Consider the following 26,933-nt stretch of genomic DNA (forward strand, 5'->3'; position numbering starts at 1 on the left):
GATGGCCGAGAGCCAATCAGAGAGCGACCCCGACGCCCCTTTGTTCACACTGAATGAAAACATGACAATAGAAGCGCCGGAGAATACTACGACTCTAGTACTAATATACTATGACTCTAGTACTTATACACAATGACTCTAGTACTAATACTATGACTGCAGTACTTATACACATACTAAAACACTATGACTCTAGTACTAATACACACTAACAGATTGTGACTCTAGTACTAATACACTATGACTAATACTAGTACACATACTAATACTATGATTCCAGTACTAATATACTATGACTAGTACCAATACACATACTTATACAGTACGACTCCATCCCTAATACACATACTAATACAGTGACTCGTACTAATACACAGTAATACACTGACTCTAGTACTTATACACATACTAACACTGACTAGTATTAATACACACTAATACAGTATGTCTCTAGTACTAATACAGACTAACACATTGTGACTCTAGCACTAATACACTGACTCTAGTACGTATACTAATATACTATGACTATAATATTAATACACATACTAACTATGAATCTAATATTAATACACTGACTCTAATACTAACACTATGACTAATACTAACACATACTAATACACTAAGATTCTACTACTAATCCACATTGACTCTAGTACTAATACATAATAGATGCTATAGATGTCCTCAGATCAACCTAAAGCATCCGAGTGAATATTCCTCATCTTATTAGGAACTTTCTAGGAAATGCTGATGGAAACTGACGCCTGTTCATGTAACACTTTTCACTTATTTGTAGAAACTACGATTTCCCTATTTCTGTCAAATAGTACGACACTGCGTTGACCTTTCTCAGAAAATAAACACATTTCAGTCGAGGAAACTTGTTTTAGACAGAGACTAAGACTTTTCCTTTTCCCTTCATTCACTTTGGGTTAAAAACAACTTTCATTAACGGGGTCGGCAAAAAATAAAGACAATAGACTGCATTCATTCTGTAACATCATATTAAATAGTTTTAGGAACAAAGAATAAAACATTTTCTTGCTACAATTAGTTTACACAATTTAGTTTAGCAAACTTTACTCCATTAAATATACATTTCTTTTTGTTGTTTTTACATCTATTTAAAGTTTGTCAGCTCAGTCTATAATATATACTGGTAATGTGTTAACATGAACAAAGAGCAATGTTAGAGTAAAAAAATACAATATGAAAAGGTCCTAACAAACAAACTAAACGATTCCCCCGAACCACAGATTTAAAAGAAGATCAAAACGAATTTACTCTTTAAATAAACAGTACAACAAAAGGGTGCGCTTTCCAGCATGATTCAAGATTAAAAGTTATGATTTGTTTCTTACAAATATTCACATGTAAAAACATAAAAATTATGTATAAAAGAAGAAAAACATTGAAAAAGAGAAAACACTTGACAAAATAGTATATACTTCATGTAGCATCCCCTTCAAAATAAGAGGGACTGATGTCTTTGTGTTACACACCTGATGACCACCTTCTCAAGAGCCATCTGTTGGTTAAACCGACATCTCTGTAACTAAAGCTTGAAAAGCATCAAGGAGTAGTGTCCGGCCACATGAAATCCAAGGTGTTTGTAATGTAACAGCCATTTCTGTAATGACTGTGAGAAACACATAAGCTTGTGTATAACATTTTAAAAAGAAGACAGAATGTAACATAACCGGAGGGTTAAATCAAGAGGAAGTTGTGTTGAGGCACAAAATCATCCAATGTTCATCTTGGTATAGAGAAATAAGGCAGGTTCACACAGCTGCCAATGACCAACAGGCTCTTAATAAGATGGCCAGCCGGTGTCTTCTCCTACATCCAGAAACGACAGTAAGAACTCCCAGGGACAAACCAGGTACACTGAACATGAGGTCACCTATATATTTTCACTGCAGGACTAGAGACTTTAAACAAGTGTGTGTGTGTGTGTGTGTGTGTGTGTGTGTGTGTGTGTGATAAGAGAAATAAGTTCTGGTTACACAAACATGATATGACAAGGAAACAAAGTTACGTGTTGTCCATGTGCTAATGTATGCATATCATCTACAAGAGAATTGATAATGGGGCCGTCAGACCACCGCCCATCTACTCCCTCACAGAGAGAGGAGGTGCAGGAGGTGGTGTCTCCGACCTCTATGTGATCCTCATCGCCCCTGGAACAAGGTTAAACAGCGTGAGCAAGGATTTTAAATACACCTGCTGCTGTGGTAACGTTTTACCACATCTCATCTACAGCTGTCCAGCTGCCAGCCGACATTTACACAATGAGGTTTTAGATTTACAGGTTCCACACACATTGATGGTCAGGAAGTAGCCAAGCCTGATTTAAGACTTCATCAGCATTTATGTTTCTCCGGGATTTGGAATCATCACTGAGGTCGGTCTACCCAGAATGAGAACACGTGTGGTGATACCGACATTAAAACAAATTCCTATTTTAATCTGTGACCGTAATAGGATTTTTAGCTGCAGTAGCACTGTAAACATTTTCATCTGACTTCATTGCAACTGCATTCTGATAAGGATAACTGAAAATTGTGCTCACAATAATATTTAGTCAGGGTTGTCTTTGTCTATTTTATCATTCCAGGCAGACACTAGACATTAGTGAGATCACAAAAAATGGTCAAATCCTGAGTGTAACAGAGAGAGATGGGGTCTTAAATGTGGCTAAAGCTAACAATGCTATCAGAGACTAAGGCCCTAAGTCCTTAGGTAACCAAAAACAAAAAGGTTCACACTGATGATGAAGGTGTATAAAGACAAAACAGGGTTTGAGGTCAGTGAGAATGAGTCACTCTGACCCCGATCATCTTGGCACCATTAAGTGTGCAAACAGTACGTGTAGTAAAAAGGCCCAGACTCTGAAATTTGAATAAACCTTCCAGTTTGCAAGCTTTGCGTCTCTTTACATCAACAATGTGATATAAATGGAATGAAATGGAAGCAGCGTACTTTTTTTACTTTACAGTAGAGACTAACTTTATGAAAGGTGGTTGTCCTTAGGAGAGTTTCTCAAAGCACCGACTGCAGCCGAGGTGTCGGGAGGAGCAGTACGTCATTATCAAACCTACTTTTTTTTTTTTTTTCTTGTTTTTTTAAACAGGGCATTAAGAAGTAAAATAATAAATATATTTTCAACATTGTACAAGAGGCAAATAAACCTGCTTCAAGCAATCGTTAAACATCCACTTTTTTCTCTTAAATAAATAAATAGCTTTGACGGACGAGATGAAAAGCTGAGAAATTTGGGAAGAGATTTTAAGCAACATTTGTTTTCTCGAAAAATTAGGAATTTTGGTATATTGTTTAAGAACAATAAGAAGTGGTAATAAAGAGTTTTTAGCATTTTGGTTTAGTACAAATCTCAATTAGACTAGGCTACTAATATTTAGTAGATGATTTTCAGCCATTTTTTAAATTCCTGCATTTACTCAAATTTTTATCTTGCAAATTCTTGTATGGTATTGTTTGTGTTGAAGAAGCCGAGGCACACATACGAGTCGAGTTAGACTTGTTCTTCACTCCTGGGGTCGATAATGTTCAGGCTGCTGATGCTCTCACACAGTCAGAACTACAGCAGACATGAAGATCAGCAGTGAACTAACTTAAGCGAGATGAGAGTGGGAGGGGTACGGAGCCTGAGAGGAGGAGGAATGTATACTATTGAAAAAAAAATTTAAAAAATGATTAATGACATCAGTAACAGTCATGATTGGCTGCGTCAAAAACACACAATGCACAATGTGTGCCTGGATTTAGAACAAAATAAAATCAACTCTCCAAACTTCTGTTATTACATTTAAATACTCAAAATCACCACCCTAACTTCTGAGTATGATTATGTAAGGGCTCACTGAATGCAATGATGGAAAAACCACATGGGTGTGGATAGTGGCAGTGAGTTAATATTTCTGGTGCAGTTTTTGCAAATCCTACATTAACACACTTTACTGTTAAACATAGGACACGTGCCTGAAGTGAAGATATTACATTTTGAGGCCACGTGTCTGTTACTGTGGCTTTTGCACAGGCATTATAAAAAGCTTGTTTCAAAATTTGCGTGCAGAGATTTGAAATAAGCAAATTCAAGGTTATAAGATAAATATAATTTGTTTCTTCCAAACTGAAGTATAGAAAAACTCCCATTTGAGAGTCTGTTGAGTCGCAGTATGTTCAGGTAAACTAAGTGTTTCGGTCTCGTTAATAAATTATGCATAATACTGACTCAGTAAACTGGAAGGTTTGTGGATCTTGTGAATATCTGCACTAATATCTTTTTAATAAGTGAGTTTCTTTAGCATGAGATGAGATGGTCAATGGGTCTCTGAGGAGTTTTACTGAAGAAATGGGGGCGCAAGCTGTGGGGTGACATTTTACATTTGAACTCCGGAGGCAGATAGTGCAAAACAAAAATTTCACAATCACTTTGCATGAGTAAGGGCACCTGACTAAAAACTTCACTCGGTCTGCATGGCATGACCCCCCCCCCCCCGACGTGCATTGCTGCACTTGGTTTTTGGTGAGGCTGTTGGTGTATGTGCATGCCTCTAATGCTGTTGCATAATGAGTCTTGAGGCAAATGATTTGTAACAGTAATTTTGCATAATCCTCAATTGACATAATCAAATCTACCGTCTCAGCAGAATAATGTGTCAGAAACTGACATGGCCAGTAGTAGTTAGCAGTAATAACGAGTCAGTGAATCCACAAACATTCAGCTTTGATTGTTTGACAGCCATCGCTCTCGTTCTGGATTAACGCACCGCCATCTCTTGCTGCATATTGTGGACATATGCACACACACCAAATCATCTCTGTGTGGTGATGACATCTTGTAACATGCTGTGATTTGCTGTAGCAAGCTTTAGAAACAGCGGAGTGGGAAGCAGAAAAAGACAGACACAAGATAAAGAAAACACATAATGACGAAGGGTTGGTGCGTCACATTTTCTTCCACCAAATCCTGCACAGCTTCCGTCCTCCACTCTCTCAGCCGTTTATCCCAGTGTACCATCCCTTGCTTCCCATTGCCCATAAGCCTGTTGGCTATACCCGACTCTCTCCTGGTGCCGTGCCTCCCTCCCCTCCCATTCCTCCTCCCTTCACCGCATCTCCATGTCCCATTCGGCTCCTGCAGGATTCCTGTAGCCTCCCCCACTGGTAACCTGTGAATGTAGGGCTGATGGGGATGTACTTGAAGACGGGGTGTCTGCGAATGAAGTCCATTCCAAATGGCAGGTCATAAGATCTCATCCCTTCCAGTTCTGCTGTGCTGAGACCAGAGCCAAGCTTCAGCTTCCTGACGCCTCGTTCATCAAGGGTACCTGATGAGACAAAAAGAGCAGTGAATAATCAAAACCATGAAGGACAACATGAGTTACAATCTTTTTTTTTATCTGTTTGAAGACACAAAGATACAAAAAGTCATAGATCCATTGTAACGGATAATCTATCGATGTGTCTGCCCATCAGTCCTCTAGGTTAAAGCTTGAGCCTTGCTTTAACTACCATTATATCTTTCAATAACTCAATGAAGCAGTGAATTTACAGCACAATTTTAATATTTTTTTATGTTTTTAAATCATTATTTTTGACAAACGAGAAAGACAGAAGATTAAACACCTTACCAGGTATAGTGTTGTCCAAAATGAAGGCAACGGAGCCTCCAACAAACATGGCCGTTGTGAGGAGCACGTTCAGCACTTGGTCAACCTCAACAATGCCTGAGGAAGACAAATTAAAGATGATAAATCACGATGTGTACATTATTTGTGTGGTTTTAATCATAACAGAGAAGGTTGGGTCAGTATTGTTCCTCCTTGTGTTCATAAAATAACCACCAATAAGTCTTCAGTCTAACTTTAACAAGACAAATCTTTTCATAGGATGGTGAGAAAGCTGAACGTAAAAGCACCATCAGATAAAGACAATGATACGTGTGCATGACCAAGAAGAAAGAGAAATAGAACATTTGATGAGAAACAGAGGCCTCCTGTCATTTCTAATGATGCTACATCTTAAAACAGTCTCCAGAAACTGACATACTGGAAGCTGTATGTGTGTTATTCACATCTAATATGTATTAACAACTGAATATATTAAACAAAGGCTAGCCACAGAAATTGCACAAATATGATAATGAGTGTTTACTGCTCACTACAAATAATTAATAATAAAAATTCACTGAAAGGGTGGAGAACATTGTGCACATGTATGTTACGTAAGCTAACTTTCCATTAACTGTGGTAAATGTAACGATGAATCTTCATGTTGATGTTGACCCTTGCTTGTCGGGACCCCCCCCCCCCGCTCACCTGTGACCAGCGGGTTCTTTTTAAGATAGCTCGGCAGCATCAGACCGAAGAAAATGGAGAAGCCCAAGACAAAGAGGTTCCTGGAGGAGTTGAGGTCCACAAACTGCAGGTTGGAGAGTCCGACTGCAGTGATCATACCGAACAAGGTGCAGAACAGAGCTCCCAGGACAGGGTCAGGCAGAGAGGCGAACAGGGCGCTGAATTTACCCACCATGCCCAGCAGCAACATCATGGCAGCTCCGTACTGGATCACACGTCTGCTGCCCACCTGGAGGAGGGAAGACAGTCTGTTAGAGACCAATGCTGCATCGGCACGTTAAAGTGGAGGGTTTTGAATATTAGAGCTGAGATCAAACCATCTATTTTATGTGTATGACAATTGTTTTGGGGATCAATAAAGACGCTTATTGTTTCAGTTCTAAATGGGTATGATGAAAGGACAATGGAAAAAGAGGTAGAAACTCAAACAACAAAAAAACGAAATAAACAACGAAAAGAAAGAAAGGATAAAGAAAAAACATTGAGTGCAGGCGCCTGATACCTTTGTGATTCCCAGGACACCTATATTTGGACTGGAGGAGGTGGAACCATTTCCGGTGCCAAAAAGCCCATCGAGCACACAGGAAATACCCTCCATGAATATCCCCCTACAGAGACAGAGGAAAACAGACTAATTACAATATCTGACACAGTAAATTAATCGTACTTTGCTTCCTGAGTTATGGAGCGAATAAGGAAGAGTATAAGAAACCGAGGAGTTACCTGTTGATGGCATGGACGGGAGGTGGAGGAGCGCAGGAGAGACGAGCGCAGGCATAGTAATCTCCAATCGACTCGATGATGCTGGCCACCACAGCGCTCATCATACCGATCACCCCTGCCACTGTTACAGTTGGAAAACCCCACTGGACTGTGGAGGTGAGAGCAGAGAGAAACTGCATTTAAACAGAAACTATCTTTATAATGATTTTTTGCCTCATTGTTTCTGGCTGTGCTTTAGCTGTGGTCCATGTGTATAATGTTATTACAGCTGAAACACATAAACAAGAGCTTATAGAAACTGTCCACTGCTCATATATTGTATAACGGCCCGAATAAGCGTATGAAATGTGGCTTTTATTTTTTCATTTCTGTCAGAGCAACCAAAACCTCACACTTACAGGGATATGGGATCTTAAACCACGGTGCGGCCTTGATGATTCCTTGTCGTGCATCTGTGCGGGCGTAGTAACCGTACTTGTCCTTCTCCGGCGGGAAAACGTCAGTCACGGTGAAAATGAAGCACAACAGCCATGACACCAGAATGGCCATGATGATCTGAGGATAAAGACAAAGGGAATTTTTATTTTATTTTGCCAGTTCCAATCCTGCATTCCTGTGTCAATTGTTGAGAAATCTCTAGCAATTAAAACAATTGCATACTCTTTAATATATTTCTCTTTCTATAAAAATAAATCTATTTCGAACCTTTGAGTGGTGCTATTTTTGCCAAACCCCAACCGGGATCCATACTGTACTCTGACATATACCACGTCTGCATATTTCATTCAAGACTCAGTAGACTTCATTTCATTATGACTATAAATTTTAATTCCTACTAATCTTTCAGCACATTTTATCTTCCAGAGAAGTGAAGTTTAAAAGTGACCCAATACAAAAACAAAAAGTCACAGGAAGCCTTTTGAGGAGACGTGTATAAGTCAGAGTCGTATGTAACTTCGGTGTGAATTTAAGAGAGTTTTTATCATTTTATTAATCAACCAGCAGAGGGCGGGAGAAGACTGATTTACACTGTACATGGAGGATTATAAAGTGAAAATCTCTTAACCTCCTACAGAGGAAAGATTAGATTCTGCTGAGATGTGACATGACGGAGAGTTGTAAAGAAACCAAGGTGAATTAATTAAGAGAAGAGAAGAAGTGGAGCCCAGATAGAGTTGGTACAAAAGGCAACAATCTGAGATACATACATTTACAAGTTGTGTACTTACGGGAAACATTTTGAAGACTTGAAGTTTATAGGACGTCCAGCCTTTCTTGGCTTTGTAGACTGGGAGAGGGAACTGAACATTTCTGGCATATTGAGAGAAGAGCAGCACCAAGAAGATAGTCCTGCAAACAGAAACGCTCTTGAGTTTGATGGATCACAGCCTCCGGAGTTGCTAGCGGACTTTCTCATATTTTACATTCTGCCTCCACCTGCTGCAACACGCCTCGCCTGAATCCTGATGAGACTGTTACTGTGCCCCCGGAGCCAATCAATTATCCCAACTGCCTGAGAAGGAGCAAATCGGTGGCAATTACAGGCTCATATCCTCTGTTCTTGTGACAAGAGTCCCTGCAGCAACAGTGTCAACAACCGTGACACAGCATGTCAAGCCACCTGAATGTCACCGAGTGGCTGTAGATCTTTGTTTATCACTTAATCCTCTTTATATTCAAGGTGATAAATTCTTTTCTTGAGTAGAATAGGCTTTCTTTCTATCACACACTAAATCTTATTTGCTCATTCTTGGGCAGCAAAGATATTCTGTGTAAAATGAAGATCTAGAAAGATAATTTTGCTGATGAAGTCACGATAAATGAGTTACGTGAAAGAGCTCCACGCTACTGTGGAAAAACTCTTTAGCTTTACACTGTATATACCAGTTTAATTACATTCATATTTTTCTATATATTTTCTTAATATTCCTTATTGCATGTTGCTCATTACTTGCTGATGTCTTTTTGACTCTTGCTGCTGTAATACTGCAATTTTCCCCATTGTAGGACTAATAAAGTTTTATCTATTCTTATCTTAAGGTGAAACTACACCGAAAAGAACAGAGAACAATGGTGTGGCAGTGTGAATTCTGCCAGTCTCAGGGGTTTCACTGGTTCTTTCACCCTTAGAGCTAAATGCACTGCTACATTTCTGACACATGAATGTATATTTCTTTTCACGAGAGTCTTCACTTACAGCATAGCAACGCCCCAGTGTTTCCCAGCCCTCTCGCCTGCGGCCTGGAAACCAGACAGGCCGATGAGGGTCACAGTGGGGGTGATGGTCAGGGGTCCGATGTACTTCAGCAGGAGCCCGGGAAGACCCAGTGCTCCAATACACACTTCAATTAGGGAGGACACGATGATGGCCCCCTGGATCTGACAGAGTGAAGAAAAGACTGATAGTTTTAGAAACTATAAGAAAGAAAAACATTGAGGAACTACCCACTTAAATACTGGAGGAGTTTAAAATGTTTTTTAATCTTTATTATTATCAGTAAGTCTGTGAATCAGTGCAGGCTGAGGGGGACTCTGACAGAAGCAACTGCAGCTCGATTGTAACCGAACACTTACATTTTCCATTTACACTGATCATGAGACTAAATGTGTTAGCACTGATCAATCACATTGTGGTTTAGCTTTGCAGAAGTTACTCAGCACAAAAACCGCTGCAGACAGATTTCCCAGAGAAACTCCTGTACAACATTCATGTCCTCATTATCCAAGTAATGAGTGGAACAAAACGTCTAAATAAAAAAATAGAGATAAGGTTTTATTTGCATCATGGTTGGAGGAGACGGGGTTACAGCATCGCCAGATATCCAGTTGTCATTTGATGCTTCTTAGTGTTAATCCCATTTGTCCCGCCTTATTTCCGTCTCCCTGTTCTCTTCCATCACTTTTATCACCTGCACGTTCCTGCTGCCGGCAGCTCATCGATGTTCCATTCAACAATTTGATTCGGTCTGATTGAATTTAGTCTCGTTCACATGTCACACAAAGAACAGTTACTCTACCGGCTGACGCAAACAGAAAAGGTTAATAGAAATGAACAGCTCTTGTCACACAAACAAAAGCCTGCAGCCATATACGGACAATGACCGTTATCTTGAAAAGGATCTGTTCGACTCCGGTTTATATTTATATATATATATATATATATATATATATATAATGCAACACCTCATTAAAGGGCAAATTTGTTTTATGCCAATATATACTTTTAATATGGCATATTTCATTATAATTTTTGCAAATATACAATACTAACTTAGTATACTACTTTAGCATGGCTGAGTTCATTTGTCCTTTGTTGTCTCACCTCTCGTATCCTGGGGTGCCAGATTTCCTCTGTGTTGAGGAGCTCTGTGCTGTTAAACACGGGAACATCTAGTGGTAAAAAAGGGCAAGAGGTTAGAAAATAAGAACATGACCTGTGAATCATAACTCTTGTCCTTTATATGAGAATAATCTTACTCATCCCATCCCTGCAATATAATCTTTGATACCATGCATTTGGAGAAGGGGATAAAATCGTAAGCAATCCCCAGTTTCCATAACTTTGTTATAACAGATGTGGATGTCTGTGAGAGAGTGAAGCAAAGAGGAGTCACCTGTACTGTTACACTTCCACTTGTCCAGCGACAGGATGGCTCTGGCTGGTGCGAGGAAGGCAAAAGCACTGGCTTGGAACAAAGGCAACCTAAACACAAGGAAAGCATCGTTAGACATGACGTTTATCAAGCCTCAATAACCAATCAAATGCACAACAGAGGGAGTAAGAATTAAGCAGCAATAAAAGGGATTTTCTGTGTAGGACCACCAGGGGTCAGCACAGTTTTTTTTACCAGAAAATGTTCCCATCTATCTTCATATCATTGTGTGAAGTGCAGAATCCTGCAGGTCTTTTATCGGTCAAATACAGGTCAAGGATTTCCCTGCTTCTCCCGTTTTCTTCTTTTCACTTCAAACCAGCCAATCTCACCATTTTATGATCACTCATTAATAACAAATTTGATAAATTAGATAACGGTCAGCTATGCTCTACAGAGTGGCTGATCTGCAAATTACAACCGTGACAAGGAGTAATGACAGTAGAGAAATATGATATGATCTGATCATAGCTCCAACTGAATAAATTGACTGTAATGACGTCAGATTGGAGGAAATGAAATGGATGTAATCAGCTTTAAAAAAGGGAGGGAGGACATTTATTCATATTAAGGAAGTGAGCATTTATACCTACAGTGAATTTCGAGCGTACATACATCAAACGATTTTAGAAAATTCTAAAGAAATCTGTGGTTATGAGATTATGAGACTAATGCGTTCATTAGTCACCTAAATACTGTGTGTAATTTCCTTTGCTTATACATCTGCTTTAAAAAGTTAAATATTTACAGAAAAGATACTCTAGGAACGCGTGGTTATCTCACGTTTAAAGAATTTAGGCAGTAAATGTATGTATCTCAGTCACACAGATAAGTGGTTTAAATCTTTGTACACATAAAATAATCTATGCAGGAAACAGTCCTCTGTTATATCACCTTCATAAAACACTTCTGCTGAGATACAATAAAAGATGAAAGTTAAGCTCAGGTAGAGCCGGGCACTTTTACACAGCAACTTCAGTTCTTTGAAAAGTTTTGGCACTTTAGATGATTATTATCGTCACGCTACCATGAGGACTTTTTTTTACTAACTCAATGAATACTGATTTTAGTTAGGTTTTTATGCACCCGGTATTAAGTTAATAAATAAAAAAATGAATATCATTGTTTTTGGAAGAATCCTTTTATGTTTTGGTGCCAGACACTTTAGCAGTGTATCGTAATTTCAATAAAGCCTTGGAATAATAATTAAAAAAATATATATATAAAAAATAAGGAATTGTAAAAGAGACTCATGATCAGTCAACTTTACTTTCTTAGTTGAGTTTGTTATGTTAACTTTAAGTTTCGTCTGCAGGTATCAGCTGCACAAACAAACAGGACAAACATGACGAATACATGCACACTCAACTTTTCCTGGAAAAAACCTGACTCACGAAACTGCTCAATGTTTATCCCCCTCCCTCCATCTCTCCACTACTGTTGGTTCCTGTATATGCTCCTCACCACATTTCACCACCTCCTCAACATAGTTCAAAGTTTATTTCCAAATGAATCAGTGTTTTGCATCCAGATGTCACATGTAAGTGTCGGGGTCAGAATATCAGAATAACCACTAGTGACCTGATTTTTATTGCCCTGCTGAATATACAAAACCTCTACCTGCACAACATTAAAAAAAGGATTGTGTCTTCTTGTTATTCACCAGGCAAAACTAGTCTTAGAACAAGGATCAGCTGTCTGTATGAAAATAAATTATTAATTTTTCTTCCTGCTGCAGCTGTTCTTCCTGTTCATACCGGCCATTAAACATTCCCTTCCTGATAAACTTCCTCAAAGGACTAAGTCATTCACGGTCATTGTTTCATTAAGAAATATTCAGAGGTTTATCTGAAGTTAATATGAGACTTTAAACATCAAAATTTGTTAAATAAAGATGATCTGTCAAGATTAAACCATTGTAATTTAAAAAGGTCCATCTTTTACTACCATGTCTCCATTAAAGCTCAGATGAAAACCTGAAGTTTATCTAATTGAACTCTCTGCAAATAGTTGATTTCTTCCCCATTATAGCTTACACTGAAGTCAGTTAAAAGGAGAAATAAATACAGCTCATCCTGCCGACATATTTCACTTCCTGGATTATGTGTGGGGATTGAAGAAGTGTTTTTACCATGCTAATGACAGATATGGCTGAGTTACATTATGACTGTCTGTATTACAAACTATAAGTGAGGACATCTTGGCTGTTGTTGCAACACTTTTCACATTTTAGCCCAATAATCTCCCAAAGGTTCCCTTTTTTATGGAAAACTCTTGAAACCATTTTCCTCCCTTTTTTGTTGTTTTTAAACCAGCCGTGATAACCAGCACTGAACCCAGTTTTCCTTGAGGCATGAGTCAAGAGCGTTATGTCAAAAAGAACAGCAAGGGATTATGTGTTTCTGGGTTTGTCGATGGAAAGATTAGGTTTATTTCTAAAATAGAGTTTGTCACACTGAACTGCTCCTCTTAAATTCAATATAAATCTAAATAATACCCAATGACAACACGATCTGTGTTTTATCAAAACATAATTGCGATAGTTTGGATAATATTTATGACAACAGGTAATGTTTCAGGTCAGTTGTTTAATGGGGGGGGGGGGGGGAATAAAACTGATAAAGCAGGTGAAACACTGGTTACGAATCACACACACACACACACACACACACACACACACACACACACACACACACACACACACACACACACACACACACACACACACACACACACACACACACACACACACACACACACACACACACACACACACACACACGATCACAATATATGCAACCAATAAAATCAAACGGCTAAAGGAATGCGAGTAAGACTGCACAGCTCGAGGTGGAGTGAGGACAGAGGAAAAAAAAAAAAAAGAGCATGAGGAGGAGGAGGTGAGTTTGACCAGCAGCAGGGTGACATGAGGTGAAAATACAGGTCTTAGATTGACAGAATGTAATAAGTGTTTGAGAAACAAGGTCAAATGAGGTACTGCTGACATATCTGACAAATCTGCGTTTAATCAATTATAGCTTCAAACTAATACACACTGCTTGCCCAGAAATGATGCAATAGTTGGACCACAAGAAGCTCACTCTAACAGCATGCACTGGAATGATGCCCCGTGTCACTAGTTTCTGGAATTTATTTAGCTACCGCTCTATTGACTTAAATCAGAAACTATCCTCTACTTTTGAATTTTGGGTCCTAACAAATACAACAAGTAGGTTTCAACTACATAGGAAAACTGCAGCCATGAACAAAACCACTTATTTTATTTTCAACTCATGATCTTATAGAAAACATACATACAAGACTGTTACTGAGTAAAAATCTCAAAAAGTCAGGGATATTATATAAGCTCGCTTCTTTTAACGGTCAGCTACTTTCAAAACATATTTGTGTTAAATTGTTAAATGTTGCGATGATGATATGACCTGCGATAAACAAATGCAGGGACAACGGAGGTAGAAGGCGCACAACGCCACCAAGTCTGGGGCAGACAACCAGGGAGTCATGCACAGCTCCACTAACAGTGATGATTTGGGCTGTTTTCATACATGTTTGGACCTTAAAAAACTTGTGTCAGCGTGAAAGTAAAAAAGCGAGCTGATTAATGCACATGAGCTTTGAAGAAAGATTTAACCATTTTAAGAAAAGTATTGATTATTATGTTGGGATCAGTGTTGAAATTGTGGCGTCATTTAAAAAAAAAAATCAACGTTTTAACTGAAGCGAGTCAGAGACATCAGTTTAGAGTGAGAGAGAGAAAAATGAAAGGCGGAGTGAGTGTGTGTGCGCAGTGTGTGTCCTAACACACACACCTATACATCTACACGCCCACAAACACCTCTCCAGAATGACATGCAGAGCAATGGTTCTTGTCTTGAAGTGGTGCTCAATGCCAAGAGACAGAAAGTGGACGAAAGTGAGCGATTAAAAAACCTCAGCAGTGTTCAACAAGTAAAATATAGGTTGTTTTTAATACTACATAGAATAAAATTCGATGCCTTTTTCACAGTCAATACTCATTATTCATAAGTATTTGTGTGTGTACCTGCAGCCCAGTGTGGTCTGTAGCAGGGTGGTGATCCCCACACAGAAGAAGATGGTCCCTATGAGCTGACTGGTGGCCCACTGATCGAATCCAACGCACATCGCCTCAGCAAGGAGGAACGGCACCGCGATCGTCCCACTGAAACACGTCAAGTAGTGCTGCAAGGATAAGAAGCCAGAGTCAGAGTGGGTGTCTTTTGTTTGACTTAGACTGTAAACTCTGCAGAGCAAAATCCATAACAACATTTTAAGATGTTACATCACCGTACAATTTTGCAGGGTAGGTTATGAGCTTAACAAATCATGAGAACCCTACTACACACAAGCAAAATGAATAAAGGCCTGGCACACTACATTCTTGTTTCCAGTTCTTTAATTCTTGTTAACTTTTGACCACAGTCTTCCCCTGAGTAAACCACTTGTGGTTACTTGAATTATTAATTACCTACGCCAAGGAGGTTGTTTTCTTTGCCATTTGTCTGTCTGTTAATCTGTCAGTCAGTGAGTCTGTCTGCAGGATTACTTAAAAACTACCAAAACAATTTCCAGGAAGTTTTGTGCAGGTGTGGTGTGGATCCATTAGGTTGATTGGTATTCCCAGATTATTTTCAGGATAATGGCATTAAAACACAATATTCTACACTATATCCAGATGTGCACTGAAATTTCTGAAGATGCCTTTTTTACCCCCTAATATTGTACTACAAGTTAAAAGGGGACTATACTCACTTAGTGTTACATTTTGCAATTTCACAATAAATCAGTCTGAAGCTTTACCTGCATGCCCAGGAACACACACAGGTACCAGGGTGGGGTGTCTTCAATGGTATAGATCATATCCATCCTCCTTGCGTCAATACTGTCTGTGCTGTCCAGCGTCTCAGACATCGAGCTCTACACATACAGAGAAACATATTTCATATCTTTCCTGACATGTTTACGTTTTCCTGTGGACTTTACTTTATGGAAAGGGTCAAAATGTATCCTGGAAGATTTTACTTATACATAAGTACAACGCAGCAATCGTCATGACACCAAATCATGTCAAATGTTAACATGAGAACAGCCTGTCCTGAGCAGATAAGAGGAAGGCTGAATGAAAACAGAGTCATAAAAAAAATAAGGCAGTGAAAGGGAGACAAGGAAGTGTGAAGTGAGGCACATGACATGATTTCATTCTCTCAGCAAAGAAAAACGCACAGTCACAGTGAGGAAAGTTCGCAATAAAGGGAAGATTACATCAAGATTGTTTGTTGAGCCAGGAATAACTCGACAATTTAATCTGCCCCATGACACCATTTATAAAACCAAAAGGTAGACTGACATGACTGACAGTTGAATATGCAGGTGAGGCGAGTATGCCTTCAGGCTTGTGAAGAGGTTTTACAACATACAAAAAGGAACTGTAGATATTTGACAAGATGTAAAATTTGAACCCCTCCGATGTGCCTCACACTCTTCAAGACAAAATCATTAGGATGACGAGCTTAGAGAACGTCTCTTTCTAAGGAGACATGAACTGAAGTTACTGCTTTGAGCCGATAGTTTCAAACTCAGTTCTGCTCAAGACTGACTGACTCGGAAAACCAGCTTCGCGCTAAATCACGCTCAGGCAGACCATCAGAACAAAGAGACAAGTTTGGACCACAACACAGTCCAACAAAGAGGGAGGGGAGTGTGTCTTTGTGGCGTAAGGGAAAGTCAAGGGAAGAAATGTCAAGTCATTCAAACGGTGATGCTGACTGTGGATGAACTAAATTACAGGGTGCAGCACAAAGCCCGTTACTGTGTGAGTAAGCATTCTGACTCATATGACGATTTGTCAGTCTGCTTAAAGTGAGACTTATACGGGAGTTAACAGGCACTTTGGATGATTAGTATTATTATTACAAGGATTATGCTTAATTTTTGCATGTTTTCTCTCGTCTTACCTTTTCTGCAGCCTGATTATCTTTACTGTATATCGCCATCAGCTCTGTATTCTCAGTATCCTGGTCTCCACTTGCACCACCAACTCCGTTGACCACCACCTAAACACACAATCACATGCAATTTAGACATTTAATAGGCCTACACATAAATACATATATACAGGAGAATATTAATTAGTTTGCAGAGAAAAAAGAAACCCACATATGTAAGGTTCAAAATATGAGTATGCGAACTTGCTGAATTACAAGTGTCTGAGTATGTATGGGAGTCTCAAATGTACATGTCATGTATAGCCAATCAACAAAGGGAAGTTCATAAAAACATAACGAATAGAATCTGAGAAATAACTAACTAATTTTAAATTACATTTAAAGAAGCTTATTTGAGTCAAGATCCACAGAAACTGAGACGCTGCAACATGTCTAATTACCGTGAAAAGTGATTTTTACAGCCCAGTTTTTACTGCAGAGTCTTGTGACTATCTGATAAAAACCTTAGGTAAAGGACAGACGTGTTCACATGTGAGGAAAAACACGTCAGCGCATTCAAACAAGTCTGCTGCATCTACATGCATCTATAAAAATACTGAGAAGCAGGCTGTATAGATGTAAAAGGAATGATGGGGTTGAAGGTCTATATTGTTGGACTTATACAGGGAGACGATCTGTTCACAATGCTTCACTGGGACATAATAAAGACAAAGGAAATTGAAGCTCCTATCATATTTTCTGCCCTTTGTGTTCCTCTAAACAGCTTCAGAAAACGACGTTGACGACGCCTTGTGATTGTTTTAACAAAGTGGATTGGGATCATCTTAGTTTACAAAAGGAACCTTGCAGCCTTTAGGGTCAATGTCATAGCCCTGTGGGAAGTTTAATATTAGTTTAATGCCGTCGTGGAAGCAGTGTTCAGTTACTCTATTTAAACTGGCATTAAGTGACCTTTTGGGCACATGGGGGTTTTGGAAACAATATGTAAATAAAACACCAACTTATGAAGCAGACATGTTGTAGCAGTAGTGGTTTGTTAGCACATGGAACAGATATGGGACCAGTAGCATTTACTTGGAGCCATGTTTATGGACAGCAGATGCTTTTTAGTTCCGTTCTGATCTCCACTAACCTCTAACTATTAAATGCTCCACTGTGTTTATCAGCTGGCTGCTAACTTGGACAATGGGCAGGTGTCACACAGTGGGTTCATTAAAGCACTGAGTTGAAAACTGCAGCTTGCCTCTGACACTGTTGAGAGCAGTGACACTAAACCACTGCTCAGCTGGAAAACAAAAAAAGAGAGTTGGGTGTTTTAATTAGAAAGTGAGTATTTCCTTTCACAGAGATTAGGATCATTATTATCAAAGTATAAATAAATGTTGTGGAGTACAAAGTACTGTACTTTAATGTCGTAGCATGCAGCAAAATAAAATGTAAGGACTCAATCAAAAGGGAAAATTCATTCATCTATTTTTGTCGGGGACTTGCAGTGGCATCAGGCTAAAGGCAGATTTATGGTCTCACAGAAACTAGCTTTCAAGATGTGCTGTCTGAAATCAAGTGTTAGTAGCTGTTCTAAAACTGCCACGTTGGAGGATGGAGTGAAAAGGGGGAGGTGTGACATCGTTTTAATATGAATCATCAGACAGCCTCTCCATTGAGACGCTCATAGTGTTGTCGGTTGTTGAATGAAATATGCCACAAATAATTCTGTGAAATGTAAAAAAGCAGCACAATCCTTGGCTCCTCTCCCACCTTCACACAGCTGACCAGTCAGTGTGATGCGGGTGTCTATGTCAAATCGTCAGTTTGACATTCACCCTCATCTTCACTGTTATCGGTTTTGATCACTACCAACAATCCATGACCGCAGGTGAGGATTGGAATGCTGAAGTGGTTCAGGACATGCCCAAGTCTCTCTGTGTAGTGCTTAAATACATAACCTAAATAAATCGTAGCTAGCTAATATCCACCAGTGGATTTATGGAAAAACTAGACCTACAAGAAGCACTGCGTATGGAGCCAAGCGGACAAACAAAGGAAATGAATGGACAGAACCACAGCAGCAGACAGCAACCGGCCATGAAGAAGACAGCTTGTGTGTGCGAGTCAAAGAAAGAGAGACTGGAGGAGGTGAAGGAACAGAACAGTAATTATATGTTTTCATGCACATTGACCAAAAACTGTCTGTCATGTGTTCATTATGAGCGTTAGGCACATTCATGATGCGTCTGTGGGAAAACGGTTTACAACAATGAAAAAGCCCAATAAATAGAGTCGTGTACCGGAATAGGGTAGAAATCAGCGCCATGTTTTCCCTCCTCTTCATATTTTCCTCCCTCACTGCTGCTGTCCATCGTCTTGGAGGTGGTGTTTTTCCCCACGCCCATCCTTGTGTATTCAATGTCGTTGTCGTCCTCCTCTATCTTTGTCCCGCCTCGATCTCGCTCTGGTGTTAACAATGCAGATGAAGTATTCAGTCCGATTACATCGTCCAGGACTGCGTCTTCTGCTTGGAGACATAGGAAAGATAAACAGCGAGATCAATATCTCCATTTATGACACTAAAGGTTCTAATATCCTGGCTTCACTATGACGATCTCATCTCATCAGAGAGCCTGAGGCTGCCAGGCCGTACTTCTTGTTGATGAGAAACTTATCTCAGGTGTATCAGGTGTTTGTTTTGTGTTTTTTTTTTAGACCATAAGAATTGTTAACTGACATTTATCATTTATCAAGCAAATAGAGAAGTTATTTAGCTGCTTACACATTTACAAATGCAAAGATTGTTTCATATCAAAAAGGTTTCAGTTCCTTTTTTGCCTGCTGTAGGTTAAGAAGGCAATTTTAAAGACACCTGGTTTGTCTCTGGAAACTTGACCAGGGGATTATCTAAATTTGATCAAATATTGATAATCTATTAATAATTAACAAAGCCAGTTTTTAAGGACAACTGCAAATATTTGACTGGTTCTTCCCCTTAGTTGAAATTATTTGTTCATTTTCTTAGTAAACTCTGCATATTTGGGTTTTCAGACAAAACTATGAATCTGAAGTCATCGCATCGTTATTTAATTATAATTTAATTTCCTCACTAGTTTCTGACATTTCACAGGCCAAACAATTGACAGATTAATCAAGAAAGTAATCGCAAAATAACTGATAATTGCAGACCTACACCAATTATTAATAATCATTTTAATTCAGAAATATCGCACGAAGCAAAACAACGTGATTTTTGAAAGAGGAACAAGTGATCAGAGTGAAAAGATGAGGAAAGAAGCAGACCAATGATTGACAGCTCTCCAATCAGACGTGGTCCTCGTGTTTTTGTGAAATGAGGAATTTGCACCATGTTGCTCCATACCTGACTTTTAGCCGACACTGTAAAAACCTATTGGAACAGTCGGTGCATTTTATTCACTTTGTGATTAGAAGTCACTCACCAAATGTATTAGAATCAAAAATATGAGAAATGGAATAGTTGCCAAGATCTCAACTGGCATCGAGGTCCTTTCAAAGTTCAACATAGAGACACAACAAGCTGTGAGCAGATTAAATGTCTCTGCATTTCTCTGAACTGAAAGTGCTGAGAAAAATGTTCCTTCATAAAAGCTATACTAAAATATATATATAGTTAGGTATTGAGTAAAAGAAGTTCTTCACCGAGCATGAGCAATATAACTGCACTCAGCAAAGTCAATTTTAAGAGCAACTCTCAAGTGATCACACGCATGTTTAGGAGTCGGTCAGAGATATAAGCTATTCTTCAAGAACGTGTGCAATTAAGGCCAAGAAATACAAAAATCGTACAATATGTTTTTCTGTGATAAAATAATGGGCATGTCCTTCAATGTGGTCCATTTAGGCTGCATGCCTGTCAAGTCACAGTCAGGCTGAGTGAAACACCCAAGTAGCAGTTATGTGTCATTGCTGAAAAGCATCATGGCGACAGTCCAAAAAAAGTAGATGTGCGATATCGGGCTGACAGAGAAATGGACCAATGATTATTTTTTTGTTTTGGGTAAAAGACAAGTCAGTGTGCCTCGTTAGTGTGGTCACACTTAGTGATTAAAAAGGCCGATCATGAGCGTTTTTACTCATTACAGCTGGACAGTACTAGCAAGGACTCCGTGCTTGCAGTGTAAAATGTTGGGATAGCTGTAATACCTAGTTGACACATCCCATCACTCTTGTCAAGCTGGGCGGCTGGGAGCATCTGTGTGGAAGGGGCAAGAGAGAGGGAAAAGGAGGAGGTAGAAGAAGAAGTAGAAAGAGAGGAAGAGATGGGGAGGAGTGAGGTAGAAGGGTAAAGGAGGAGGAGGGAGGTGAGACATAAGTTAATTTGACAGACAGCATTTAATCACAGGCAAAAGTTATTAGTGTGACCTATAGAGGGTCTGTGCAACTGTAGGAATAAAAAAAAGAAGCTGGTCACTGGTGATAACCACAATAACACACTATTTGTAAGAAAGCTTTTAATAAGTATTTCTGGAGTGTGTAGTTTAGTTGGAGGAACTTGATGCACATAATCACAATCAGTTACCTGAATTGTGAATTTCTTCACAATCATGAATGTATTGTATGTTAAAATGTGGAGTTGTTTACAACCTGTTGAATTGGCTGCATATTTAAATATTTATCTTTTTTACCAATATTGTTTCCAAACGATTAAAATGATTGCACATACAATGTTGTCATAAATATGATCAAACTACAAAAATAAGACAATTACGGCAGCTAACTGATTATTTTCATTAAACCATTTGCACAGACCAAACATTTGATTTTCCTGATAATCATATTAAATCCCAAAATTATGGGAAAATGCCTGTCACGTGTTCCCAGATTCCTTGTTGACATCTTCAAATGTCTGAATTTATGTGAACTCTGGTCCAAAGCTCAAAGATATTAAGTTCACCATGATATATAAACAGAGAAAAACTGTAAATCTTTATAGACTTGAAAGGTTGTAAACAGTGGCTATTCATCTTTATATTGTACTTCAAAATACCTCAACGTTGCAGCTCTACACATAATAAAACTAGAATCATCCTGAAAGAAAATGCCACATGTCCAACTGGTGGATACGGCTGCAGTGAATCATTGACCTGAACATTGTCCAGCCTGTGGCGCCCTCGGTGCTGTGAGTCAGTTGTGAGATGGATTGTGACAGAGTGTATCCCAGCAGCCTCTGGGTGACTTAAGGTCTGATGAGGCATGTGCTAACACTAGCAGAGCCATACTTCTGCAGGATGACATCCTCGAATGCAATTTTCCACTGTTGCCAAAGAGACAGAAACACTCATCTCCTCCCTGTTTTTCCTGTCCGTTGGCGTTGACTGGGAGACCGTCAACACATGCACGTACACGGGGGATCATAGGGAACTGGAACAGGAGACGAGAACTGAAACTAAGTTCATGTGATTATGTAAGAGACAATCTGAACTCTCAAACACAATAAATAGACATAAAAACAAGAGTGGGTAGAAACAAAGACAAATGCAATGTTCATTTGAACTAGTCCCAGAATAAACAGTCTGGTGTCCAGAGTTAACCATTATAACACGATCTGTGGATCCTGTGCAGACTGGTTGTGCAGTGGCTTCGCACCAGATGTTTGTGTTGGCGGTTTCCTCTCGAATGCTAAATTTGTGTGTGTGCATCCCCTCCACATGTTAGTCAGCAGTTTATTCTCATTATCAATGAACCTGTCAAGTATATTCTTGATTACTTGTTTAATGAAAAAAGTAAAAAAAATTAACATTTCTCAGAGCCGAGGCAACTTCTTCTTTACGTCCGCTAAGGAGTTTGTTAACACCCGTGTCTGTTTGTTTATTTACTGAGATAATGACGTTAAAAACATAACAATTTACAAAAATAATCTCTAATATGTGACAATGCATCTCATGATGCACAAAATAAAACCAAGTTGTGCATTAGAGAACTCAGAGTACCAACTCAAATGCCTATTATTTATGCTGCTCATCATTCCTTAAAACAGTCAAGTCATAACCTGTGTTTGTAAAGGTACTTAAAAATGTAGATGCTATAAATATGACTAGAGTAAATATTGCCAATGGTTGACACTGATCTAATGCGTCTGTGTCATCACAGCGACTTGCTCACACACACTCTCAGCAGCAAAACTGAAACCTAAAGTATTTTTATCATTTCTTTTTAAAATGCCACAATTTAAAAAAGGTTGGAATATCAGATATAAAAAACTCAGAACTCTCCTGTGCATCATCACTAAAATGGTAAACAGTTCAAAATCATACCATTTTACAATAATGAAAAGACACTACTGCCATCATTGAAAATTAGATATTAACTGCCCTTGAATACAAGTTTGCTTGGAGCCATTTGGTCAACCATCATCTATGATTGTATTAAACACAAAACAAAGGGACTTCCTGGTTCCTGCTGCTAAAAATCTGTTCATTTCCATGGATACACGGCATCATCAATTTACCTATAATAATATGCAAAACAGATATAAAGCCATGCACGTGCTGCATTATTTCATGAACAGTTCAACCCATCAACCATACAGTAATTTCTTAACTGTTGTTAAACAATTTAAAATAAGAAATAAATCAGAGTAAAGACAGTGAAATGATGTAAAGTACGTCAGCAGCTCTGCTCGTCTGACAGCAGGCGACACTTTGCATGACAGGGCACACGTGAGGGGTTCAGATTTCACCATGAGAGGCGAGTGAGGGGGAGATTGTACAACACTTGCAAGGTCGTGTTTACATTGGTCAACTTCCTGTCAGTGGAGCAGAAGTGACACACACAGGCTGTCACAGTGCAAATATGAAGCAGAGCTGCAACAACAAAAAGACATTAAAATGTATCTAAAATAATTTGGATAATTGAATAAATAGTTTTTGTAAGTTTTAAGCGAAAGTCCAAAATGTTTGCTGGTACCAGCTTCTTAAATGTGCTTTGTCATATGATGATATACTGAATATCTTTGGATTTTGGATTGAAGGTTGGAAAAAGTTGGGACAGTTAAGCACTCGTGCTTTTTAAATTATAAATTGTTGGTTAACAAGGCTTTTAATTGTTTACCACCTTTATGCAGTAACTTTTAAATATCCGCCTTTGGTCATCATCACACATCACCGCACTTGAACAGACAGCAATCTGGCTGAAGTTAAAGGTTAGGTTTATCATCAAACCCTTTGAACCAGGTTTACTTGAGACATTTCCTTGTATTGTTGCATTTCATTTTGTTGTTTGAATGTGATTTGTAACATTTCAAGAATCGAAAAGGTGTGTATTTTCTGAGACATGTTAGTGAAGCACTTTAAGGTCAATCTTCAGTCTGGTGAAGGTGAAGTTAAATTTTGTTTATTGCTATTGTTACTTTTTAATCAAAGATTTATGATTGATCTGCACTGTCAGTGAAGTGAGTGAGAACAGTAAGTTCCTAAGAGATATTAAGGCCCTTTCTGAATCTGCTCATTGCTCAGTTGGGACTACACTGTAGAGGCTGACTGATTTTTGAAAATAAAACATTTTTAAAATGCTGACATGTAAAATTTGCCAATGATGTATATTTGTTACACAAAATCAACAGAGGCACATCTTTTCTGCATTGTTCGTTCTGTAGTATATGCAAGTTTTTATATCAGCGCATATCAGCAAACAAAAACACTGATGCTGAAGACTGATATGTCAGTGAAAGGCTCACATTGACTGATATCATCAGCCAATACGATAAACTGGTCAAGCTCTACTGCACAGAACTGGTTTTAGCTTCTCAGTCTGAACACAGGTCATGTCCTCCATCTTGGTTTCAGCATCTGTGATTGCACACCGACTTTAGAAGGGACTTTCAGAAGCAGAGTTGGGGTTTAGCCCATCTGAGCACCTTCACACTGAAAAGAGGAACCATGTAACAAAAATCACCTGGTGAGGTGCATGGTTGGAAAAGAAATGTGAAGACACTACAGAGCCCATCACATTTTTCCAACAAGTCAAGCACCAGATTTCTGTGGCAGCCGTCAGTGCCAAGAACAATCAATAGTCACACAGATATAGCTCTTTGCAAAACATTCTTTACACAACTTACAAAAGACAGACGCACCTGTGCGAGTTATTCTGCTTTTGCAACTCAATTATGCTTGAGCAGCTCTGTGGGTTGGGTGAGCGACTTAGGCGGGATTCTTATTGTTCAGCTTTTTCCTCTGTTGATCACAAACAGGTGGAATGGTTACAACACAAGGCTGAAACTGAACACAGGTTCACAGGCAGCCCCGCACATAAAAACTAGAGAAAAAGTGGCAGTTGTAAATTAAATCTTTCTGCTGCAGTTCATATTAGGCAGGCCACATAATACAAAATTGAATTAACTGTCACAAGAATAGCCTTAGGATCCAGCTACTCCAGTTCCCAAAGGTAGTTGGCAGGACAACAAAGGTCATTCATATCATGGAGAGAGAATCCAGTCTAGTCATAACCCAGGACCTGTCCACACTTGAGATACAGCTTGACCTATGAGTATTGCTTCTAGGCACCCAAGAATCCTCACCCATGTATTGATGTTTTTTTTTTTTTTTTTTTTTTTTTTTTAAATACTCCCTACAAGCAGGACCAACCCATCAACTGGATGGCATTAATACACCGCATCAACTTTTATTGCACATCTATCTTCTCCCCAATGCACCGAGCTAAAAGAAAAGCTCCGCTTATGACATCTGGGTCTCCAGAACCTCACAAGATTTCCATCACAGGAATGATTCCAGTACTAATTGTATCTGAACTTTATTTTCATCCATATTCAATTACATATAATTTTATTGCAGCAAGTACCATAAATATGCCAGATTTTTTGTCAAGATCCATGAATTATTTTTGACAAATCAATGAAAATGTTGCAAATCTCGCAATGTTAAAGAAAGAACTGAGCCCTGGATCGTCCCCCTTATCCAAAACACACATGACTAATGAGTGTCCTTATACTTTGGGACATTTCCTTCCAGATAAAAATGAGCTTGCACTGAGCAGTTGCCTTATTTAATACAAATATTTTTGTGCTTTTCAGTTCAGCAGCAGGACGACTCCCATGCTGTGCTATGTAAACACATTTCTCAGTTAAAGAAACCAAAGCAGCAGGGAAAACATTAACATTTAGAGCAGGGGAACTGTATTTCTATCCCTTTCTCAAAGCAACACCTACTCACACAGCATATCACCCAAGGCACATGACTGGGCGTTAAAAGTGAGATACAATACAAAAGTAATATGCTTTTCTTATAGGTCGTTTCCCCACCCACAGCCATTATTTTTTCATCAAGTCCAGCATAGAAAGTAAAAGGTATTCAATGTTGCTTAAAGCTGTTGAAATCTTTTAAGCCTGCCTGAGGCACATTCCTGCTGTTGCTCGCAGTGGGGCAACCAATTTTACTTGCTTGTACAGCAACTGTGGAGACAGATTACCTTCCCTTAGCCCCTTAGCAGTTTCGTAATAGACAGTTAAACATATGTAATCTGACTCAAAAAGTGTTTTTACAGCAAACAAAGTTCCTCGGTTACTTTAAAAGTGAGTCATCACAGAGAAAATGTTGTGATGGTACTATAATTACACTTTAAAAACAGGTTGGAGCTGTGCAATATGCTAAGTTTAAAAATGTAAAAATTCGCAAAACTTTATCACTTTCAATGTCCCAAAAATGAACGGTGACTTAAAATGTTTGCATGACAGAAAGAATTTGTCCCGTTTATAATTTTGATCCCTGAAAAGAACACGTGAATATTTAAGTCATTTTTCTAAAAATGCCCTATCAATATTATTTTCCTGACCACAGGTCCTGGGTACATCTCTGTTGCGTCTTCAGTCGACGACGTCTTACTCACAGACACAATGACCCTGATCTGATGTTGAAGAATCACGTACAAACTTTCCAAGCTAAAGGGGCTGACATGAGTGTATGTATGCGTACGTGCCTGCGAGTCGATAACATTGAACAACTAAACAAATTTCAAAATAGCCAATTTTTTTGGGGGCAACAGACTAATCAAGTTTATAACTGCAACAATTCAGTTTCTTTGGAAAAGAAGACTCCCAAAAAATAAAAAAAGTTAATTCTTATTTTGTCTGACAGTTTAAAAACCCAAAAGCAGTTTTCAAGCATTAACACAAGGTAGCAGGGGAATCCCCATTCAGACACGTT

The 26,933-nt window shown here is 38.9% G+C and overlaps 1 protein-coding gene and 1 long non-coding RNA gene across 5 annotated transcripts in view; one reads left to right on the forward strand and one right to left on the reverse strand.

The window, feature by feature from the left end:
* The first annotated feature begins 1,949 nt into the window (after positions 1–1,949).
* On the forward strand, positions 1,950–18,933 carry LOC117767394. Its single transcript, XR_004614879.1, has 3 exons — positions 1,950–2,737; positions 8,873–8,879; positions 18,889–18,933. It is a non-coding gene; the product is annotated as an uncharacterized LOC117767394 (long non-coding RNA).
* The window catches only part of slc23a2 (solute carrier family 23 member 2), a 29,925-nt gene continuing 6,530 nt past the window's right edge, over positions 3,539–26,933 (reverse strand). The window contains exons 2-16 of one of the 4 annotated variants that reach the window (XM_034594969.1): positions 20,920–20,968; positions 19,035–19,258; positions 16,756–16,854; positions 15,602–15,718; positions 14,826–14,983; positions 10,724–10,812; positions 10,432–10,499; positions 9,307–9,488; positions 8,339–8,459; positions 7,508–7,664; positions 7,110–7,257; positions 6,889–6,994; positions 6,348–6,615; positions 5,661–5,756; positions 3,539–5,357 (exon numbers count right to left, since the gene is read on the reverse strand). In XM_034594969.1, the coding sequence (XP_034450860.1) occupies positions 5,080–5,357; positions 5,661–5,756; positions 6,348–6,615; positions 6,889–6,994; positions 7,110–7,257; positions 7,508–7,664; positions 8,339–8,459; positions 9,307–9,488; positions 10,432–10,499; positions 10,724–10,812; positions 14,826–14,983; positions 15,602–15,718; positions 16,756–16,854; positions 19,035–19,258; positions 20,920–20,968 (2,160 nt within the window). In that variant the 3' untranslated portion in view covers positions 3,539–5,079. Of the gene's footprint in view, positions 5,358–5,660; positions 5,757–6,347; positions 6,616–6,888; positions 6,995–7,109; positions 7,258–7,507; positions 7,665–8,338; positions 8,460–9,306; positions 9,489–10,431; positions 10,500–10,723; positions 10,813–14,825; positions 14,984–15,601; positions 15,719–16,755; positions 16,855–19,034; positions 19,262–20,919; positions 20,969–26,933 lie in introns of all 4 variants that reach the window. The other 3 variants (XM_034594968.1, XM_034594971.1, XM_034594970.1) reach the window with 3 other exon arrangements.

The sequence above is a fragment of the Hippoglossus hippoglossus genome, chromosome 9 (assembly GCF_009819705.1).
Source record: "Hippoglossus hippoglossus isolate fHipHip1 chromosome 9, fHipHip1.pri, whole genome shotgun sequence".
NCBI classification, from domain to species: domain Eukaryota; kingdom Metazoa; phylum Chordata; class Actinopteri; order Pleuronectiformes; family Pleuronectidae; genus Hippoglossus; species Hippoglossus hippoglossus.